Source organism: Dermacentor andersoni, chromosome 1 (genome assembly GCF_023375885.2).
Source record: "Dermacentor andersoni chromosome 1, qqDerAnde1_hic_scaffold, whole genome shotgun sequence".
Lineage (NCBI taxonomy): Eukaryota > Metazoa > Arthropoda > Arachnida > Ixodida > Ixodidae > Dermacentor > Dermacentor andersoni.
Genome location: NC_092814.1, coordinates 117,805,984 through 117,821,684, shown reverse-complemented (window position 1 = coordinate 117,821,684; position 15,701 = coordinate 117,805,984). Strand labels below are relative to the sequence as shown.

Sequence of the window (15,701 nt, the reverse complement as noted above, 5' to 3'; positions counted from 1 at the left end):
GTATTCGGGTCCTTGAAAGCAGTCAAGAGCATCCTCTATGCGAGGCAGTGGATAAACATCCTTTTTTGTTATCTTGTTGAGGGGACAGTTGTCAATGCAGAAGCGCCACGAATTGTCTTTGTCTTTACTAGGACAACCGGTGATGCCCACGGGCTACTGGAAGGTTCAGTGATGTGCTTGTCCATCATCTTGTTGACCTTTTCTGCTGCAGAGACACGATATGGCTGCCTATGAATGGGGCTGGTATTCCCCGTGTTGATGCGATGCGTGACAACAGATGTCTGACCAAGAGGACGGTCGTCCAAATCACAGATATCCCGCTAAGATGACAGAAGGTGACAAAGAGTTGTTGTTTGCTTGGAAGGAGATTAGGGACAATCATATTACAAATGTGGTCCACTGGCTTTGAGGATGAAGGAGTAGGGGACAAAGGTCTGTTGGTGCTGAGGAAGGATTCAGAGGCCAAAGAGATCTCAAATTCTTCCAAAGGGGTGATATGCGCTACAGCAATGCCATGTGGAAGTATGTGCATCGAGAATCCAAAATTGAGGATGGGCACATGAGCACTGTTTTCGAGACTCTGGATTATGGCGCTCAGTAGAGCAATATTGCGTGACAAAACCATGTCAGTAAGCGGTGACACGGCATGCTGGCCATCAGGAATGGGAGGACAAGGCGTCGGGAAGACATTTGTCATAGCTTGTGGAGACAGCCTTGCAAACTCAGCAGAGCATAAGCAATGTGAAGCACAAGTTGTGGTGTTGGCAGGAAACGGCAGATCCATCTGTACAACACCTGCAGAGCAGTCAATTTGGGCAGAATGTTTCGAAAGGAAGTCGAGGCCAAGAATGAGGTCGTGCGGACAGTGCTTAAGGAGGACAAATAAAACTGCTATAATGGCCCCCAATGGTCACATGTGCTGTGCACATTCCAGTAACAGTTGAAGTACTACCATTGGCAACTCACACAGGGCACGGTACAGCTGGCATCAGAAGCTTTTTAAGCCTTTGATGGAGAGCAGTGCTCATAACTGAAAGCTGCACTCCTGTGTCAACGAGAGATGTAGGCAGCAGGGTCAACAGAGGATTTGTGGGCCGGGTCAGAGTTGCAGCTTCACCTCCGGAAGCTGCACCACCTAGTTTCCAGAACTGAAGCGACCAGTTGCAGATGGGGACAGAGAGCGGTGAATGAGAGGTGAACAGGACCGACAACCTTGTGGAGACAGGGTGCGGCTGGACCTAGGTGGAGCACTGTCGGCTTGATGTTCCTAGTTGACGTGTAGGGCCAGGAAGTGGGATTGTCTGGTACTTCGAGGTTGTAACTCGGAGATGACCACCAAAGAGGTTACGACCAGCGGCTGCGGCAATGACGGGCGATGTGTCCAATAGTGAACAATTAAAACATATGGGTTTATCATCTGCTTTGCGCCAGTCAGCTGGTTTGCAGCGGAGTGGAGGAAAGCTTTGCGTCTGGGAGCGAGTGGCCGTAGAAATCTGGTAGGTGTTCGTATGGTGGACCCAGCAGAGAAGTGGAATGCCCAAACTTGCTATTTCCTCCCGAATGACCGCTTGTGTAAGCGAGGTAGAGGGCACACTGTCCCGACAATCGGAATGAACTGGAGCTGGAGCCATGGCCTCAAGCTCACGGCAAACAATGCGCATTATATCTTCCGGTCCCTTGCACAAAGGTGTCGCAGCAGTATTGGGCAACCTGTAAAAAGTTTGAGTGACGCAGCGGTCTTTCGCTTGTTCAAAGCACCGAAACTCCTTTATAGTTGCATCCACTGTGGCACAATCCTTACACATCAGGAGATTGAAGGCATCGTCTGCAATACCTTTTAGTATGTGGCCAGTCTTGTCTGCCTTGGTCATGTTTTTGTCAGCCTTTTGACAGAGGGCCAGTGCATCCTGTATGTGCATGACATAGGATTCTGTTACGTCTGAGCGCGGCACGCAAGTTGTTTCTTTTTTGCTGCCAACTGACAACCAACAGGTCTACCAAAGAGATCTGGCATTTTTTCTTTGCAGACATCCCAGCTCATTAGGTCAGCTTCATGTGTATCGTACCATTGCTTCACAGTTCCCCTGAGATAGAATAGCAGGTTTGCAAACGTCATTGTTGGATCCCACCTGTTGTTGCACACTTGCTCTTACATCACAAGCCAGTCCTTGACGTTACCATTGTCCATGCCTTAAAATGTCCCCACATCCCATGGTTGAGTGAGGATGACCGTTGGCAGGGACTGCTGAACCGTTTTCAGTTGTGTCGGTTGATCTGCCATTGTGGTGGCAGGTAGATGACATCCACTGCGAAGTTCTGCGATTGTACCTAACACCTCCACGAAAATGTTGCAGGAAGAAAGCTGGCCCACAAGTGCAGAATAATGTATATGTACAAGCGATATATATGGCACTGAGGCAACGGCCAGAGTCTTCGTCTTCCTCTAGTTCGTTTCACCTTCTACATGCTTTAAACTGTGACACTATGTTGTCCATTGGACACGTGCCATACTTAAACCACAGCATCTTCATGCTGAGCCTGTAATAGTATGCTTATTTTCATCCAGTTCAATACCAGCCTAATTATCTGCCATGCTGGTTGTTGAATCTGGCAATGGGCAGGACAGTAGCCAGAGACATGTGGCAAAAGGAAGCTGATTAGAGCAGAACAAGAACATCATTGTATTTACCAGCCCAGGGGTATCTTGTTCACTTCAGCTTCAAGTAGATAAAGCAATGAATTGGTTGATGGCTACATCAGATAATTTTGTCATTTTTCATTCATTTTAATTTTTTTTTACAGATGACAAAAAGGTTAAAAAAGACTCTGGAGAACACTAAATTTGCCAATGCAGCTGTTATACCTGTGGCTGCAAATCCTGGTGGAGCTGATGTAAGCAATCTATTGGGTGTTATGCTTATGACTTGTAGCTAAGTGCACATTGTGCTGAAAATTTAATTTGCTCTTCAACTATAAATTAAAGATGGCATCCCAACTCGCTGTTGGCTCAAGCATAATTTGTCCTTGCAGACATACCTTTTGTAAAAATATGCAAAGTTGTCCAAGGCACTATCTTGTCCAGTTTGGTGTCATGTACCATAAAAGCAAAAAGCAATGACAACAGACCTCAACACAATGAATGCTGATAAAGTGAATTATCAGAACAAATAAACATTTGGCTGGCTATACTTTATCTTAATGGCCATTCTGCTACCACAGCAGATCAGAAAATGTAGATTCTCACACAATATGAATTCTAGCAGCACGAATTCATAAGATAGCTTGTGTATACCACCTCCTTCACACCTCAAGTCATGTGCATGTACAGTGCTCACGGATTGAAATAGGACACGGAGCATTTAGTACAACCCTACATATGTGCAAAGTACGCGAGAGCACAATGTCATGTCGCTAGGAATTTGGTCACCAAAGGTGACGAGGGCTCCGATGTAAGTGTACGCGCCAGAATTACGTCGATGTGACACGAACTACAGCCGGTTGAAGCGAAAGTATGCGCATTACTTAGCCCTAAATTGACGCGTTTCATTCCGTGAGCACTGTACATGCATGCAGCATGCTAAAATGAAAGTTACCCGCAAGGAAAAGCACCACAGTGGAAAATGTGGCATAGGCTCAAGGATGGCTCACTGCACAAACATGTGCATTATGTACAGGTAGGCAGTTCAGTGCAGTAAACAACAGCGGTCATTCGATGGAGTGTGGCAATTGTTCAAGAAAGAAATACAGTGAAACCACATAATAAAAGAGGTCTTATAAAAAATAGCATGACTGCTTAAAAGTCAGGGCACTGCACAGACAAATGAATGCACTGTTCAGCACCACTCTTCAGTGAGTGCCATCTGAAAGAAAGCAGCATGGGTCATCACATGACAGCATACCATAGACATATGCAAGCACACAGGCAGAAAGCAGTGACAGTGAGAGAGACAATGGTTGTATGAAAAGACTAATAGGCACTATTGATATCTGCAGCGCATGTGGGGACATGGCTCAAAGTCAAAGTAATCCTAACAAATAAGTGCACATGCAAAATAAGTGGTTGGCTGTTACTCTCGATCACCTGTCTTCTGTAAATGCTGCCATTCTACTGGCAAATGTAGATGCCAACAGCCTGATCAATTATTGTGAAACCAAGATGACTGCTGAGAAAATGGTGGCAAAGTAAGAAGCTGTCCATATTGAGAGCTGCTTTTGGCATGCATCTGGAGCTAGTTGCATTTAAAAAGGAGATAATAATTGATTTGTCATGCATTCAAGAAATTCTAGTTCCATACCATCATTAGGGAGTCTGCAGTTGTCTAACAAAGCAAAAAAAAAAAAGGATGATAGAACATTTTTTTTGTCTATATCCCTGTAATGTATTTGAGCACCTTTTCCATAGTCATCATCATTTTCTCTGACATAATAGAGCAGCCCTGATTGGGGTGATCTTTTTGTCCTGGTGGGGAGGAAGTGCGAAGGTAAAGCCATTTCAGACTGAGCGCCATCATAGGATAGGAATCGATGCATTTATGATTCTGAAATGTGTCCCATAGCTCCTTTGCATGCCCCCAAAGAGCTGGGAGAAAGGACTTCAAAAAATGTGGGGGAGAGGAAGAAACAAAGGGAATATACTTTCAATTTCACACTGTCGCAGTTTGCATCTATATGAGAATCAAGGAAAGTATGTTGTTGTGCCCTCATTTTCTTTCCTTCTCTCTTTTTGGACTATAACTTTTCGTGTCATCTCGTTGCTTCTTCCACTCCTCTCCCCTTAATCTCTTAAATTTGATACTTCTCCCACTTCACTTTTTCCAGCAGCTGATGATACATAGCACATACTAGCAGCTAGCAATTTGTAACGAAATTGAAATCCCCATAAGTTTCACTGCATGCTTGTTAATGTTTATAATTGTCTGCATGCATGTGGCACCTTGATTTCTGCCATCGGAACTTGTGCAGCATGTTGAGCCATCGTCTGCACTGGGGTTGACTGGATTAGTGGAAGCCCTATGTCGGGATGCCCGATTGCCTGAGCGACAGGACAAGGGGCCCCTTGTTCTGTCAGTGGACCACTGTTTCTTAGTCAAGGGCCAGGGCACAGTGCTGACAGGCACCATCCTGCAGGGATCAGTCAGCATCAATGATGTGAGTGTTTAGTCACCCATTTGTCTCTTTGTCACTCTGCAAGAATGTACATGTATTGAAAGAAGCAGAAGTGCAGAAGAGCTTCTCCAGCAGACTTACTCACTGCTGCAGTGCACTCAACAAGATGCTCCTAATACTATATTCAAGTGCAGCTCTGTATGCTTTGGAAGTAGTGCATCGTAATCTTCCAGATCTGATGGTGCTGGTGCACTACTTCCTGCAAAGCAGAGAGCACATTTAAAACTCATTTACACTATGATTGCTTGTCCCAATTTCAAGTAATTAAAGGGGCCTTGAAACACTTTTTTAACATAATAAGAAAACGTTGCCAATCTGTCATAAAGGCTGCTGTGAATATGTGAGCCAAATATTACTCCACTGCATGCAGAAGGGAACTTACAATCTCGTGTCAAAAAATGGCAAAAAATTGCTTGCTCTTGCTTTCGTAATGTCCTCATGCAGCATCATTGCAAGCAGCTAGACCCACCAAAGCTATTGGCTGATTTCGTGATCGTGAGAACATTTTCAGTAATACATAATTGCTGATTTTGAGTTAACCCTTTAAGGATGGAAACAAGCTCAGCTCGTCAAGCGATAAACTTGCAAAAAAATGAATGATGAGGCCAGCTCGTCTAGCGATTTTTGTCTGTTTTTTCTGCAGGCCTGAAGACAATTTGAGCTCCTGTGTTGCTCTCTGCTTCTTCCAGATAGTACTTTATTTTGTGCTTGTAAATGACATGAGAGGGTGTAAGAAACTGTTGAAGAGTGAAGTCGGGAGCAAAGACCTACTTGCGTGCAGTGAAGTCCACTATCGTTACTTTGTGAAAAAATTTTTTCTTAGTAAACTGCACCTTTCCGACAAATTTTATTCATGTTCTTGCTGTGTGCGATCGTCAGAATCATGTGTATGTGATGTTGGGAGCATAGGCAGGTTACAGACGTAGTTCCCACGCCTACTATAGGACGCCCCTTGCGGCGGCGAGCGCGCAGCTGGCAGGATACGACCGGCCCGCTTGTGATCGGAAAGCCTGTATGTACACTCTTTCGCGCGTAGCTGTTGCCTTTTCTGAGCAATGTTGAAGTGCTACCCGAGCTGTTGCATAGTGGGCTGCAACAGCACGTACACCAACTCACTAGGAACAAAGTTTTACAAGTTTCCGAGCCGACCGTATGAAGTAGAACGGCGTCAATGCTGGCTCGCGCTTGTCCGACGGCAGACTGCTTTATGTTCCGGCGTTATGCCAAATGCGTTAATGCTGAATTTGTTGCTTTTACAGCAACGATGGCAGCAACGGGACACCTGTAGTGCGTACCAGCATATGCAGCAAACAAAGCAATTTGTTTCCACACTCTACCGAAGTAAACTTGTGGAACTCTTTCCCAATCCTCTCCCATTCAAACAGCGCCAGGGCTTGCTGAGAGCTACGAGGAGGGGTTGCAGCTGGCTCAGCTGGCATACACTCTTCTGCACCCAGCATATCAGCTAGAGGGCAGTTGAGATCACCAAAATATTTGACGACGTGGTTTATTGGAACCTCCTTTGCACGCACTGAAAAATCGCAACAACATAAAAAGTGTCGGACTTCCAGTAACTTGGGCGAAAATATTTTCCCAGCGTAACCTAACAAAACTGGTAAGTTCCTCACTTTTTTGTGTTTGGGGAGAGCAACGTTAGAATACCTCGGCTAGGCCTTACAAGACGTTGGTATGCCCCACGTTCTTGGTTGAGATGTTTTGGAGTCGCATTTGCTGTCCTGTATGCACAGGGCAACTACCGCGGCGTGCTTGCTCTTCCCTACGATATCAGCACAGCAATCGCAGCTCCCCACTAAGATTTGTCTGCTGTCGCCAATCTGTTAGAATCAATGTCACCTATAATTTCATGCGTCCACAACGTATATAACGACGTAACTTACGCTGAGCTTCACGCATCTCGCTGATGCGGTGATTTAAATTTCGTTTGCAGAATACACCTAGCAGTCACTTCCAATCCGTGCGAGTTCAGCACTTCCCTCACGTTGTACACGTGCCCCGCTTCAAATTGACGACTTCCTTTCTCCAAATTCTTTCCACGAAAAAAGCTGGCAAGATCTTGTGATTCCCGAAACCCGGCTAAAATTAATATTGGCACGCTGTTTCGCACGATCACTACCGTTTGACAGGGCGCCAAACACACAGCGCAAGCTGCTGACGCCGTGAGTAATCCTACCACATTTGAGCAACTATTCGTCAGATGGCGCTACGGGTCCGAAAGACAGGGCGCCGCCTAGCACTTGCAACGTGCCCATACACTAACTTGTGTGCAATGAAGCCCACTTTTGTTACAATGTAAAAAAATTGTTTTCCTAGTAAAATTCACCTTTCTGACAATTTTTTTGCGTGGTCTTGATTTATATGATCATCAGACGCACTTGAGAGCGAAAAAAAATTTCATGCTAGTTTTTTTTTTTTCTTTTTTTTTACTGTCCTTAAAGGGTTAAATAAATGAAATATATGTCTGCGATCTCAAAAAAGGCAGAAGAATTGTTTCATCTTTGTACTGCCAGTCTACACACGACAAGTGCACATAGTAGCGTCTACTGTGCTTGGTCTTCGAGATAGCAGTGGAGCGCTGCATAGTATAGTGCACAACGGCTGCCACGGGGTGCCGCTACAAGCCTTTTTGCTGCCAAGACACTCAACTGTTGGGCGAGGCTTCACTCTCATTTCTTCTTCCCTGTGTAGCTTCCATCCAGCATGCTAGCAGAGACAAGAAGAGAGACAAAGCTGTCCTTCCGTGTGACAACACCACTTATACTTGAAGGATTTGAAACATTTTTGCAACATGAGATTCGTGAGATTGTGTCCTTTAATATTGAAGCCATTCTATGATCAGCTAGAAAAGTGTTTTACGCCTTCTTTAAGTGTAACAACTGTTCTACTTTGTTTGTTTCTGTCCACATTTCATTCTTGAGTGATACTATATGTTATAATTGCAAATGGCTTCTGCCTGTATTGGCATCATCAGCCACAGCACCAAAAAAATCTCTATTTCACCATTTCAGGAAACAAAAAGAATAGGAAGAGAAAAAAAACAAGAATGCTTGCCAGACATAATATGCCAGTAATGTGTTGTTCACATTGTGCACAAATGTCACATTAAATTGGCCCTGCAGCACCTTTCATAGAAGATGTCGAATGTTTCTGCTAAAATAAGCACATCTCATGGATACTTTCCCATGAAATGTTTTTGAGTGCACCATGTACAGATGAACTGAGTTATTAGAAATCAAGTGCTGACACTGCCACACCCTTGTAGCCTTCCCCTTTTTGTGTCATTCCTACAGCATTCAACGCTGTACCACTGTGCTCTCACAAAACGATGCTTATTATGATCCACCTGTTGCACTGATTTTTATTGACGTGAGCTCAAGATCAGGAGATGCAGTGGAAAGTTGTACCAGGCAATCTTCAAGACCATAGTATCAGTGCATCGGTATTATGTTCTGCCACCAGATGGCACCACCTTTATAACTGTAATAAGATTTCTTCATTTTTTTCTTCTGCTTCTCACTGCGTAGTCATTATATCTAACAAAATTCACCAAACAGCTGTTATGTTTACAAAGCACAGGAATATGTCTGAAAAGGGATGAGGATTCCAGGAAGTTGAAGGAAAGAGTGGCCAGTTATTAGAGTGAAACTACAGTGTACTAGAAGGAGGTAATATGTTCAGGGGCGGCGGCACATGGCATGCATTGCTGTGAGGCCGAACGTGTGGAAAGGTCCGGCACTTGGATGCCAGCCCATGCGACAGCAGCGCCGCTGCCAGCATCCGTCGCATAGGGTTTCCCATCGTTCATTCCTGCTGTTGTCAGTTGTGCAGGTTGTGCGCCGCTATCACGTGCATCCAACTTTGTCTTGTTAGTGCTTTTTTTTTTTTTTAGTTTATTTTGTTCACATGATATATTCCTTTAAAATTAAGCCTTGCTTTTTCCTGAGGTGTTCCAGTTTAAATTATACACAGTGATATTTGCCGCAATATAAGGTATTCAATTATTTTTAATTCTGCAACTCTGAAAAAGCTAATGTAAGTGAAACATATAATTATTAATTAATTTATTAATATCAACTCAATTCGATTCCAAACAAATTAATTAATGCCAATTGTGCTGTTGGTTTGCATTACTCATATTACCTAAATAATTGAGTAATTAGGTAAATAATAATTTTGTTATTAGTTATTTTTGCTATCCAGTAGACTGTCGATCCTGGCAGTTTTCTACATTAAATGGTCAGTCTCTTAGCAGAATGTCCACGCAATGTTTGAGTGATATCTGCATACGAAGGAGTAGGTTTTCATCAATAAAGTTTTTCATGCTTGACTTGTGATTGTAAGAATCGCGTGTGCATTTCCACAGTTGGTTGATTTTCTGCAGCTCAAAGATGTACAATCAGCAACAATAGCGACTTTTACAGCTAGCTGTCCTATGACACTTGCTTTCATACTGACAAATTTTATGTAACCAGTTGTCTTGCTCTTCTTTTCAATATGTTTAGCCTTTCTTAGACCCCCTCATGCACTACTCCACCTCGGAGCATATGAGGACCTTGAATAAAAAAAAAGCTACAAACATTCACAAGCACACTGGCGCAACGAGCTGTCGTTGCAGAATGTCTTGGGGGAAACACGGCGGCTTCCATACAGGATGGATCGATGGATGTTATGAGCATTCCCTTTGGAACGGGGCGGTGGGTTGCACCACCAAGCTCTTATTATTACACTGCCTAATGTCCTACCTAGGTTAAACAATTAAAAAAGAAAAAAAAAACAATGTGAACTCCCTCAACCAAATTTTCTGATCCCCTATTGCAAACTATGCTTTTGTACGTCTACGTTTTTTGTCGTTTCCCTACTTTTATTTTACCAATCCTCCAATCGCCTCTTACTAATCCCTATTGCAGACCTGTTTACTTTTCCACTGCTCTCGCTGAACCCAAGGGCTTCAAGGAGGCCAGTGGTGCCTAAATCGACCGCTGGGTAGACGTCTTCACATTCTAATAAAACATGCTCCATAGTTTTCCTAGCCTTACTGCAACAAGCACATGCTTCTTCTTCCTTCTTATATCTCGCCTTATAGGTGTGTGTTCTAAGGCATCCCGATCTCGCTTCGAAAAGTAATGAGCTTCCCTTTGAGTTATCATAAATTGTTTCTTTCCTGATTTCGTTTTTTCCTCTTAAGTAGTTACTCATGGCAGGTTTATTTTCCATTGCCGCCACCCATGAGATTGTTTCGGCCTCTCTGACTTTCCGCTTGACCTTCTTTGTTGCTGTGTTGCCCACCCTACAGGCCGCATACTTCCTGGTAAGCTTCCTAGTTCTTTCCCTCCACTGTGAATCAATGTTTTTCCTGTACAGATGCCTCAGCACTCTCCCAGCCCAATTACTTTCTTCCATATTCCTCAGTTGTTCTTCATACTCAATTTTACTGCGAGCTTCCCTCACTTCAAAACTAGTCCAGCCCATATCACCCTGCACAGCTTCATTCGTAGTCTTCCAGTGAGCGCCCCATGCGAGGCGACTCACTGTCCTTTAGTTCACATCGAGTCCTTTATTGTACCCCTAATTTAAAGCAAACAACCGCATTTCCAAAAGTAAGTCCTCGAACCATTAAACCTTTCCACATACGTCGGAGCACCTCGTACCTATTGTATCCCCATAGCCCTCTGTGCTTCATTATGGCAGCATTTCTCTTCCCCTTCACGGTTATTATTTTTTCCTGTGTTTCCATATATCTATTGCCTTCGTTTATCCATATACCAAGGTATTTATATTCTGTTACCTGACGTATTTCCTTACCCTGTATCGCCACTGTCTGTTCACCGTTTTCATTGAACACCATAACACCTGATTTTCTAACACTAAATTTCCAACCTAAATTGTTGCCTTCCTATCCACAGATATTTGCCAGACATTGCAAATCACTTTGCTTGTTAGCTAACAACACAATATCATCCAGATAAAATAAACCTGGAAGCTGCTGCTTTACTACTGTACCCGCCTGTTTGTATGAGAGATTAAACCCGATATTACTTCCTTCTAGCGCCCTCTCCATCCTCACCATGTACATCATAAACAGCAGTGGGGATAAAGGGCACCCCTGCCTTAGTCCCTTGTTGATATGAACTTTCTCCACGCTCCTCATCCCTTCCCATTCAACGCAATCGGTAATTTCTACGTAAATCTCTCTCAAAAGCTGTAGACAATCGTGACCTAAGCCTTCCCCTTCCAGAATATCCCACAATATGTTGCGGTCTACATTGTCATAGGCTCCTGTAATGTCTAAAAGGGCCACATAATGGTCTGCTTTCTACTTTTTATATTTCAATACACTAAGTAAGAACAAATAAATTATCATTAAATGCCTACCTATTCTGAAGCCATTCTGAAGTTCTCCCAAAATGCCATTATTCTCTGCCCATGCTTGAAGCTTTAATTTGATTGCCTGCATTGCTAGCCTGTATATTACCGATGTAATGGTCAACGGTCTATACGAGTGAATTCTATTTTTCTCCTCCTTACCTTTGTAAATTAAATTCATTCAACTTTGTCGCCAACTGTCTGGTATTCGTCTATCTTTTAAAGTTTTTCCTACTGCTTTCACCAGAGCTTCCTTACTTTTTGGTTTTAGTTTATTAATCAGCCTAACGGGAACCTCGTCTAGCCCTGTAGCTGTGCGCATAGGGATTTTCTCTTCGGCTTTCTTCCACTTGAAATTGCTCAGCACCAGCTCCTTTTTCACCTGGGTCTCTTTCATGCCCTTTTTTCCTTCAAGTACAACCTCGTCGTTGCCTTGGAAAGATTCGGCTGTTATTTTGCGAATGTAATTTATTGCCGCTTCTCCTTCCAGTCTGTTTTCATCTTCATCTAGGATATGTTGTTATATTGTTGATTTTCTGCCTAATAATTTTATGTGGTTCCAAAATGTTCTAGGCACAGCCTTCTTTTTCTGACGTATTTCTGACAACCAATGTTCACTTTCACCTTTTAATTTTGCTTGCACCAATATTTGAACCATAAACTTTTTTTCCTGGCATATTTCCCATTTACTGGTTACTTCATCCTGCGGCAACTGCGCCTTCTTTGCCTGCCTGTGCTCTCAGGATGCTTTCTGTCGTTCGGCGATCGCTTCTCGTATCTCCCTGTTCCACCAGTTTTTCGGTTTCTTTTTTCCTTTCCAAGGAACATGTTCTTTCTCTTTCCGTATGTCTGTTGTTATTACACTTAGAAGGTCACTATATTCCCACTCTTTATTTGGCCATTTGCCAAGTTCTTCCCCAACTCTAGTGGCCATATTTTTTATTTGTTCAGCGTTCAAATTTGAACTGGGCATTTTGCACTCCTTGCTCTCTTTCCCAACTACATATCCCATTTTCAAAATGATGCGTTTATCGTCACTCCCTATGCTGCTATACCCTTCCTCATCAATGACCATTTCTCTCAACTTATCATCTCTGCCATCATACAGTAATCAAAGGTTGATTGCCGGTTTCCCGCTTGCCACATGATCTGCCCTTCACGCTTAGGCCCTGTATTCATGATAAAGAGGTTATATTGCTCACAAAGGTCTAGCATTGACTTCCCGTTGTTGTCAGTGTGGCCATCTAAATCCTGTATGTGGGCATTCATGTCACCTAATAGGATAATTTCAGCTTCATTCCCGGAACCTTTAACATAAGTGCTTATGCATGCCACCAACTCTTTATTCTTCTCTGTAAAATTATTTCCGGTCCACAAATACGTAACGCCCAGCCAATTTTTTTTCCCACTCATTGTACCTGATAACCAAAGATGCTCTTGACATTTTGAATTTACTTTTTCCATTTGGCTCCTTGATGGATGAGCATTCCGACTCCCCCTCCCTTTCTTTCCGACTTAGTTTTGTTGCACCCTTCCCGAACATAATTCTCAATCACTGGCGGCTCTTCTGAGTCTCTAAGGTGCGTTTCTGTAACCGCATACACTCCTATTTGTTCTCTATTTAAACGCTCCTCAATCTCTGCCCACTTTTCCTTTCTTCTGCCGCCCTGCATGTTTATGTAGCCTATTGCATGGCGAGCTCTCGTTCTTGCTTTCCTCCTTTTTTCTGCTATCGACGGCGATGCTCTTCTGAGGTTCCCTTAGGGGACCTCCTTCATTTCACTCTACTCTGTCCTCCTGAGTACCCATGTGCCCCCTAAAGAAGCAACAGTGCGACCACCAAGTCGGCAGCCCACTTCTTGTGCAAGCCTGTAATTGAAGTGGATCCTGTCTTGTTGAAAACCACCACACCTTCTCACTTCCCTGTTTACTTCGACAACTTCGAAGCCCTTCTCTCGGCACATTTTCCATATCGCCCTATTAGCAGCCACTACGACTCTGTACGTGACTGTCACATGCAGGCACCTCGGCACCAGGCACACCACAATCTGCACCTGAGGGGATAGCTTGTGCAAGTCGTCCACCCTCTTCGCCAAGTGCTGGGCTAGTCCTGTCCCTTTCCTGTTTAGGACGTCATTTAGCCCGCCTGCTACTATGACAAAGTTGCGCACGTGGGCATTTTCCTCGAGCTTTTCTTCTGCTTGCTCCTTGACAGAGCCCAGTGTCCGCCCTGGAAATGTCCCTACCGCCACTCTTTTATTGCCTTTCACCCTCTCCACAATTGCTTCTGAGCACTTAGCCAGGTTTGAGTTGCCGGCGATAATCACCCTTTCACTCTCTCCTACCTCTCCCTTCTTGCCTTTGTCCTTTTCTGCGTGATTCGGACTCAACAAGGGGAATTGTCCCCTGTGCTCCTGCTTTTTCCGCGTGCCGGCCTGAAGGTAGGTGCTGCTCTTTCCAGCTAACCCTCGCCACATTGCACGCAGTCCACGTACTCTGTTAGCACTCCCTCTCCTTTCACGTCTGGTGACTGCGTTCCATTGTCACGCACATTCTCGTTCACAATGGTGGCCCTGTTCAGCTTTTCCTCGGCTGCTTCAAGTCTTTTTCAACTACCTTCCATGCATCATGCTCCCTATTTAGCTCATTTTTGAGCTCTTCCACCTGTTTGACAAGCTCTTCCTGGAAAGATCCATTTTCTGCTGCCTAGTATCGACATCACAATGTGTGCCGGTTGACTCGATTCCCTCTCCATTCTCATCCATCCCGTTATCTGCCTTGAGGGACCCCCGCGCACTGCCTGCTTTCCCGGCTTTCTTGCCATGTATTCCACGGCTTTTTCTGGTGCAAATACTATAATACTATAATAATGCAGAGCACATGCCTTTTAGCGAAAACCGATACGCACAGGATCCAAACCCTCAAAATGTCTCAAAGCAACTCTCACCACTGTTTCAAAAGCAATCAATGCCGCAGAGACCCAAGGTATGACACGCTCTCGCACGCGCTCAACCACGCAGCCACGCTCTCACTTTCCTACCAAAACACGCACAGTAAAACCACTAATAACTATTAGTCTTGCCACCTCCAAGTTACCATTTAAAGGCTACAAACACTCAACATCCCACCCGGCTGCACATGTTGAAGGACGTGGCGCATGCCCCTGCTGAAGTGGTGCCACCTGGTGACGTCTACAAAAGGAGCCTCATCCACGGGCACTCCCTGAACACACTACCCCCTTCTAGTACACTGTAGTGAAACTGCAAGCGCCCCTGCACTGAGTGAAGGAGTAATATTATGCTCAGAGTTTCCTGACAGTATTGTCTAATGACAAGCAGCTTTCACATTCCTTTTTCACTAAGCAGCTATGTTCAAAAGGTGTTGCAGACCCGTTGTGGCTGCTTAGTGGCTTTGGTGTTGCGCTGCTAAGCACAAGGTCGTGGAATCAAATACCGGCCATGGTGGCCACATTTCGATAGGGGCAAAATGCAAGAACACCCGTGTACTTAGATTTAGGTGCACGTTAGAGAACTCCAGGTGGTCCAAATTAATCCGGAGCCCCCCACTACGGCGTGCCTCATAATCAGATTGTGGTTCTGGCACGTAAAACCCATCATTAAAAAAAAGAAGGTGTTACAGAGTACCTTCAGGGTATTGTCTGTGTTCCTTCACATTTTCACATATCTCACCGGAAACTGCCTTTTTTTTTCTATTTTGCTTCTTTTAAGAAAACAGGTAATTCAGGTGTGTACTATGAAACCATTGGCGTAGCCAGGTGGGGTGGAGGGATTTGGGGTGTCGAATCCCCCCTCCCCCCGAAATTTTCTGACAAACCCCCCTCCCTTCCCTTTTCCCACAGAACAGAAAGTTTCAGGAGGTCAGTTCTGAAAGAGTGACATTGATGAAAGGGAAAGCTTGAATGTGAAAGCAAGGTGAGGGCTAGTGGCAGCATGAAGGGGAGTGGGTGTCATGGGGGTGATCGCCTCTCCCATGCACAGAGCGTTGTGGCCCCACTCATGGTGCACCACTATCTCATTTTGGATCATGTTAACCATAACTGCTGAGGAGGGATCAGCATTGAAAATTCCACTCACAGGTAAACATGGGACGAGCGCCTGCAAAAAACTTAGGGGCATTGTTGCTTCCAACCATGC

At 44.5% G+C, this 15,701-nt stretch overlaps 1 protein-coding gene across 4 annotated transcripts in view; it reads left to right on the top strand.

The window, feature by feature from the left end:
- The window catches only part of eEFSec (eukaryotic translation elongation factor, selenocysteine-specific), an 85,758-nt gene that overhangs the window by 15,008 nt on the left and 55,049 nt on the right, over nucleotides 1-15,701 (top strand). For all 4 annotated transcript variants that reach the window (XM_055061941.2, XM_055061943.2, XM_050191018.3 and 1 more), the window contains 2 exons: nucleotides 2,803-2,892; nucleotides 4,963-5,148. In XM_055061941.2, coding sequence (XP_054917916.1) covers nucleotides 2,803-2,892; nucleotides 4,963-5,148 — 276 coding nt within the window. The remainder of the gene's footprint in view (nucleotides 1-2,802; nucleotides 2,893-4,962; nucleotides 5,149-15,701) is intronic.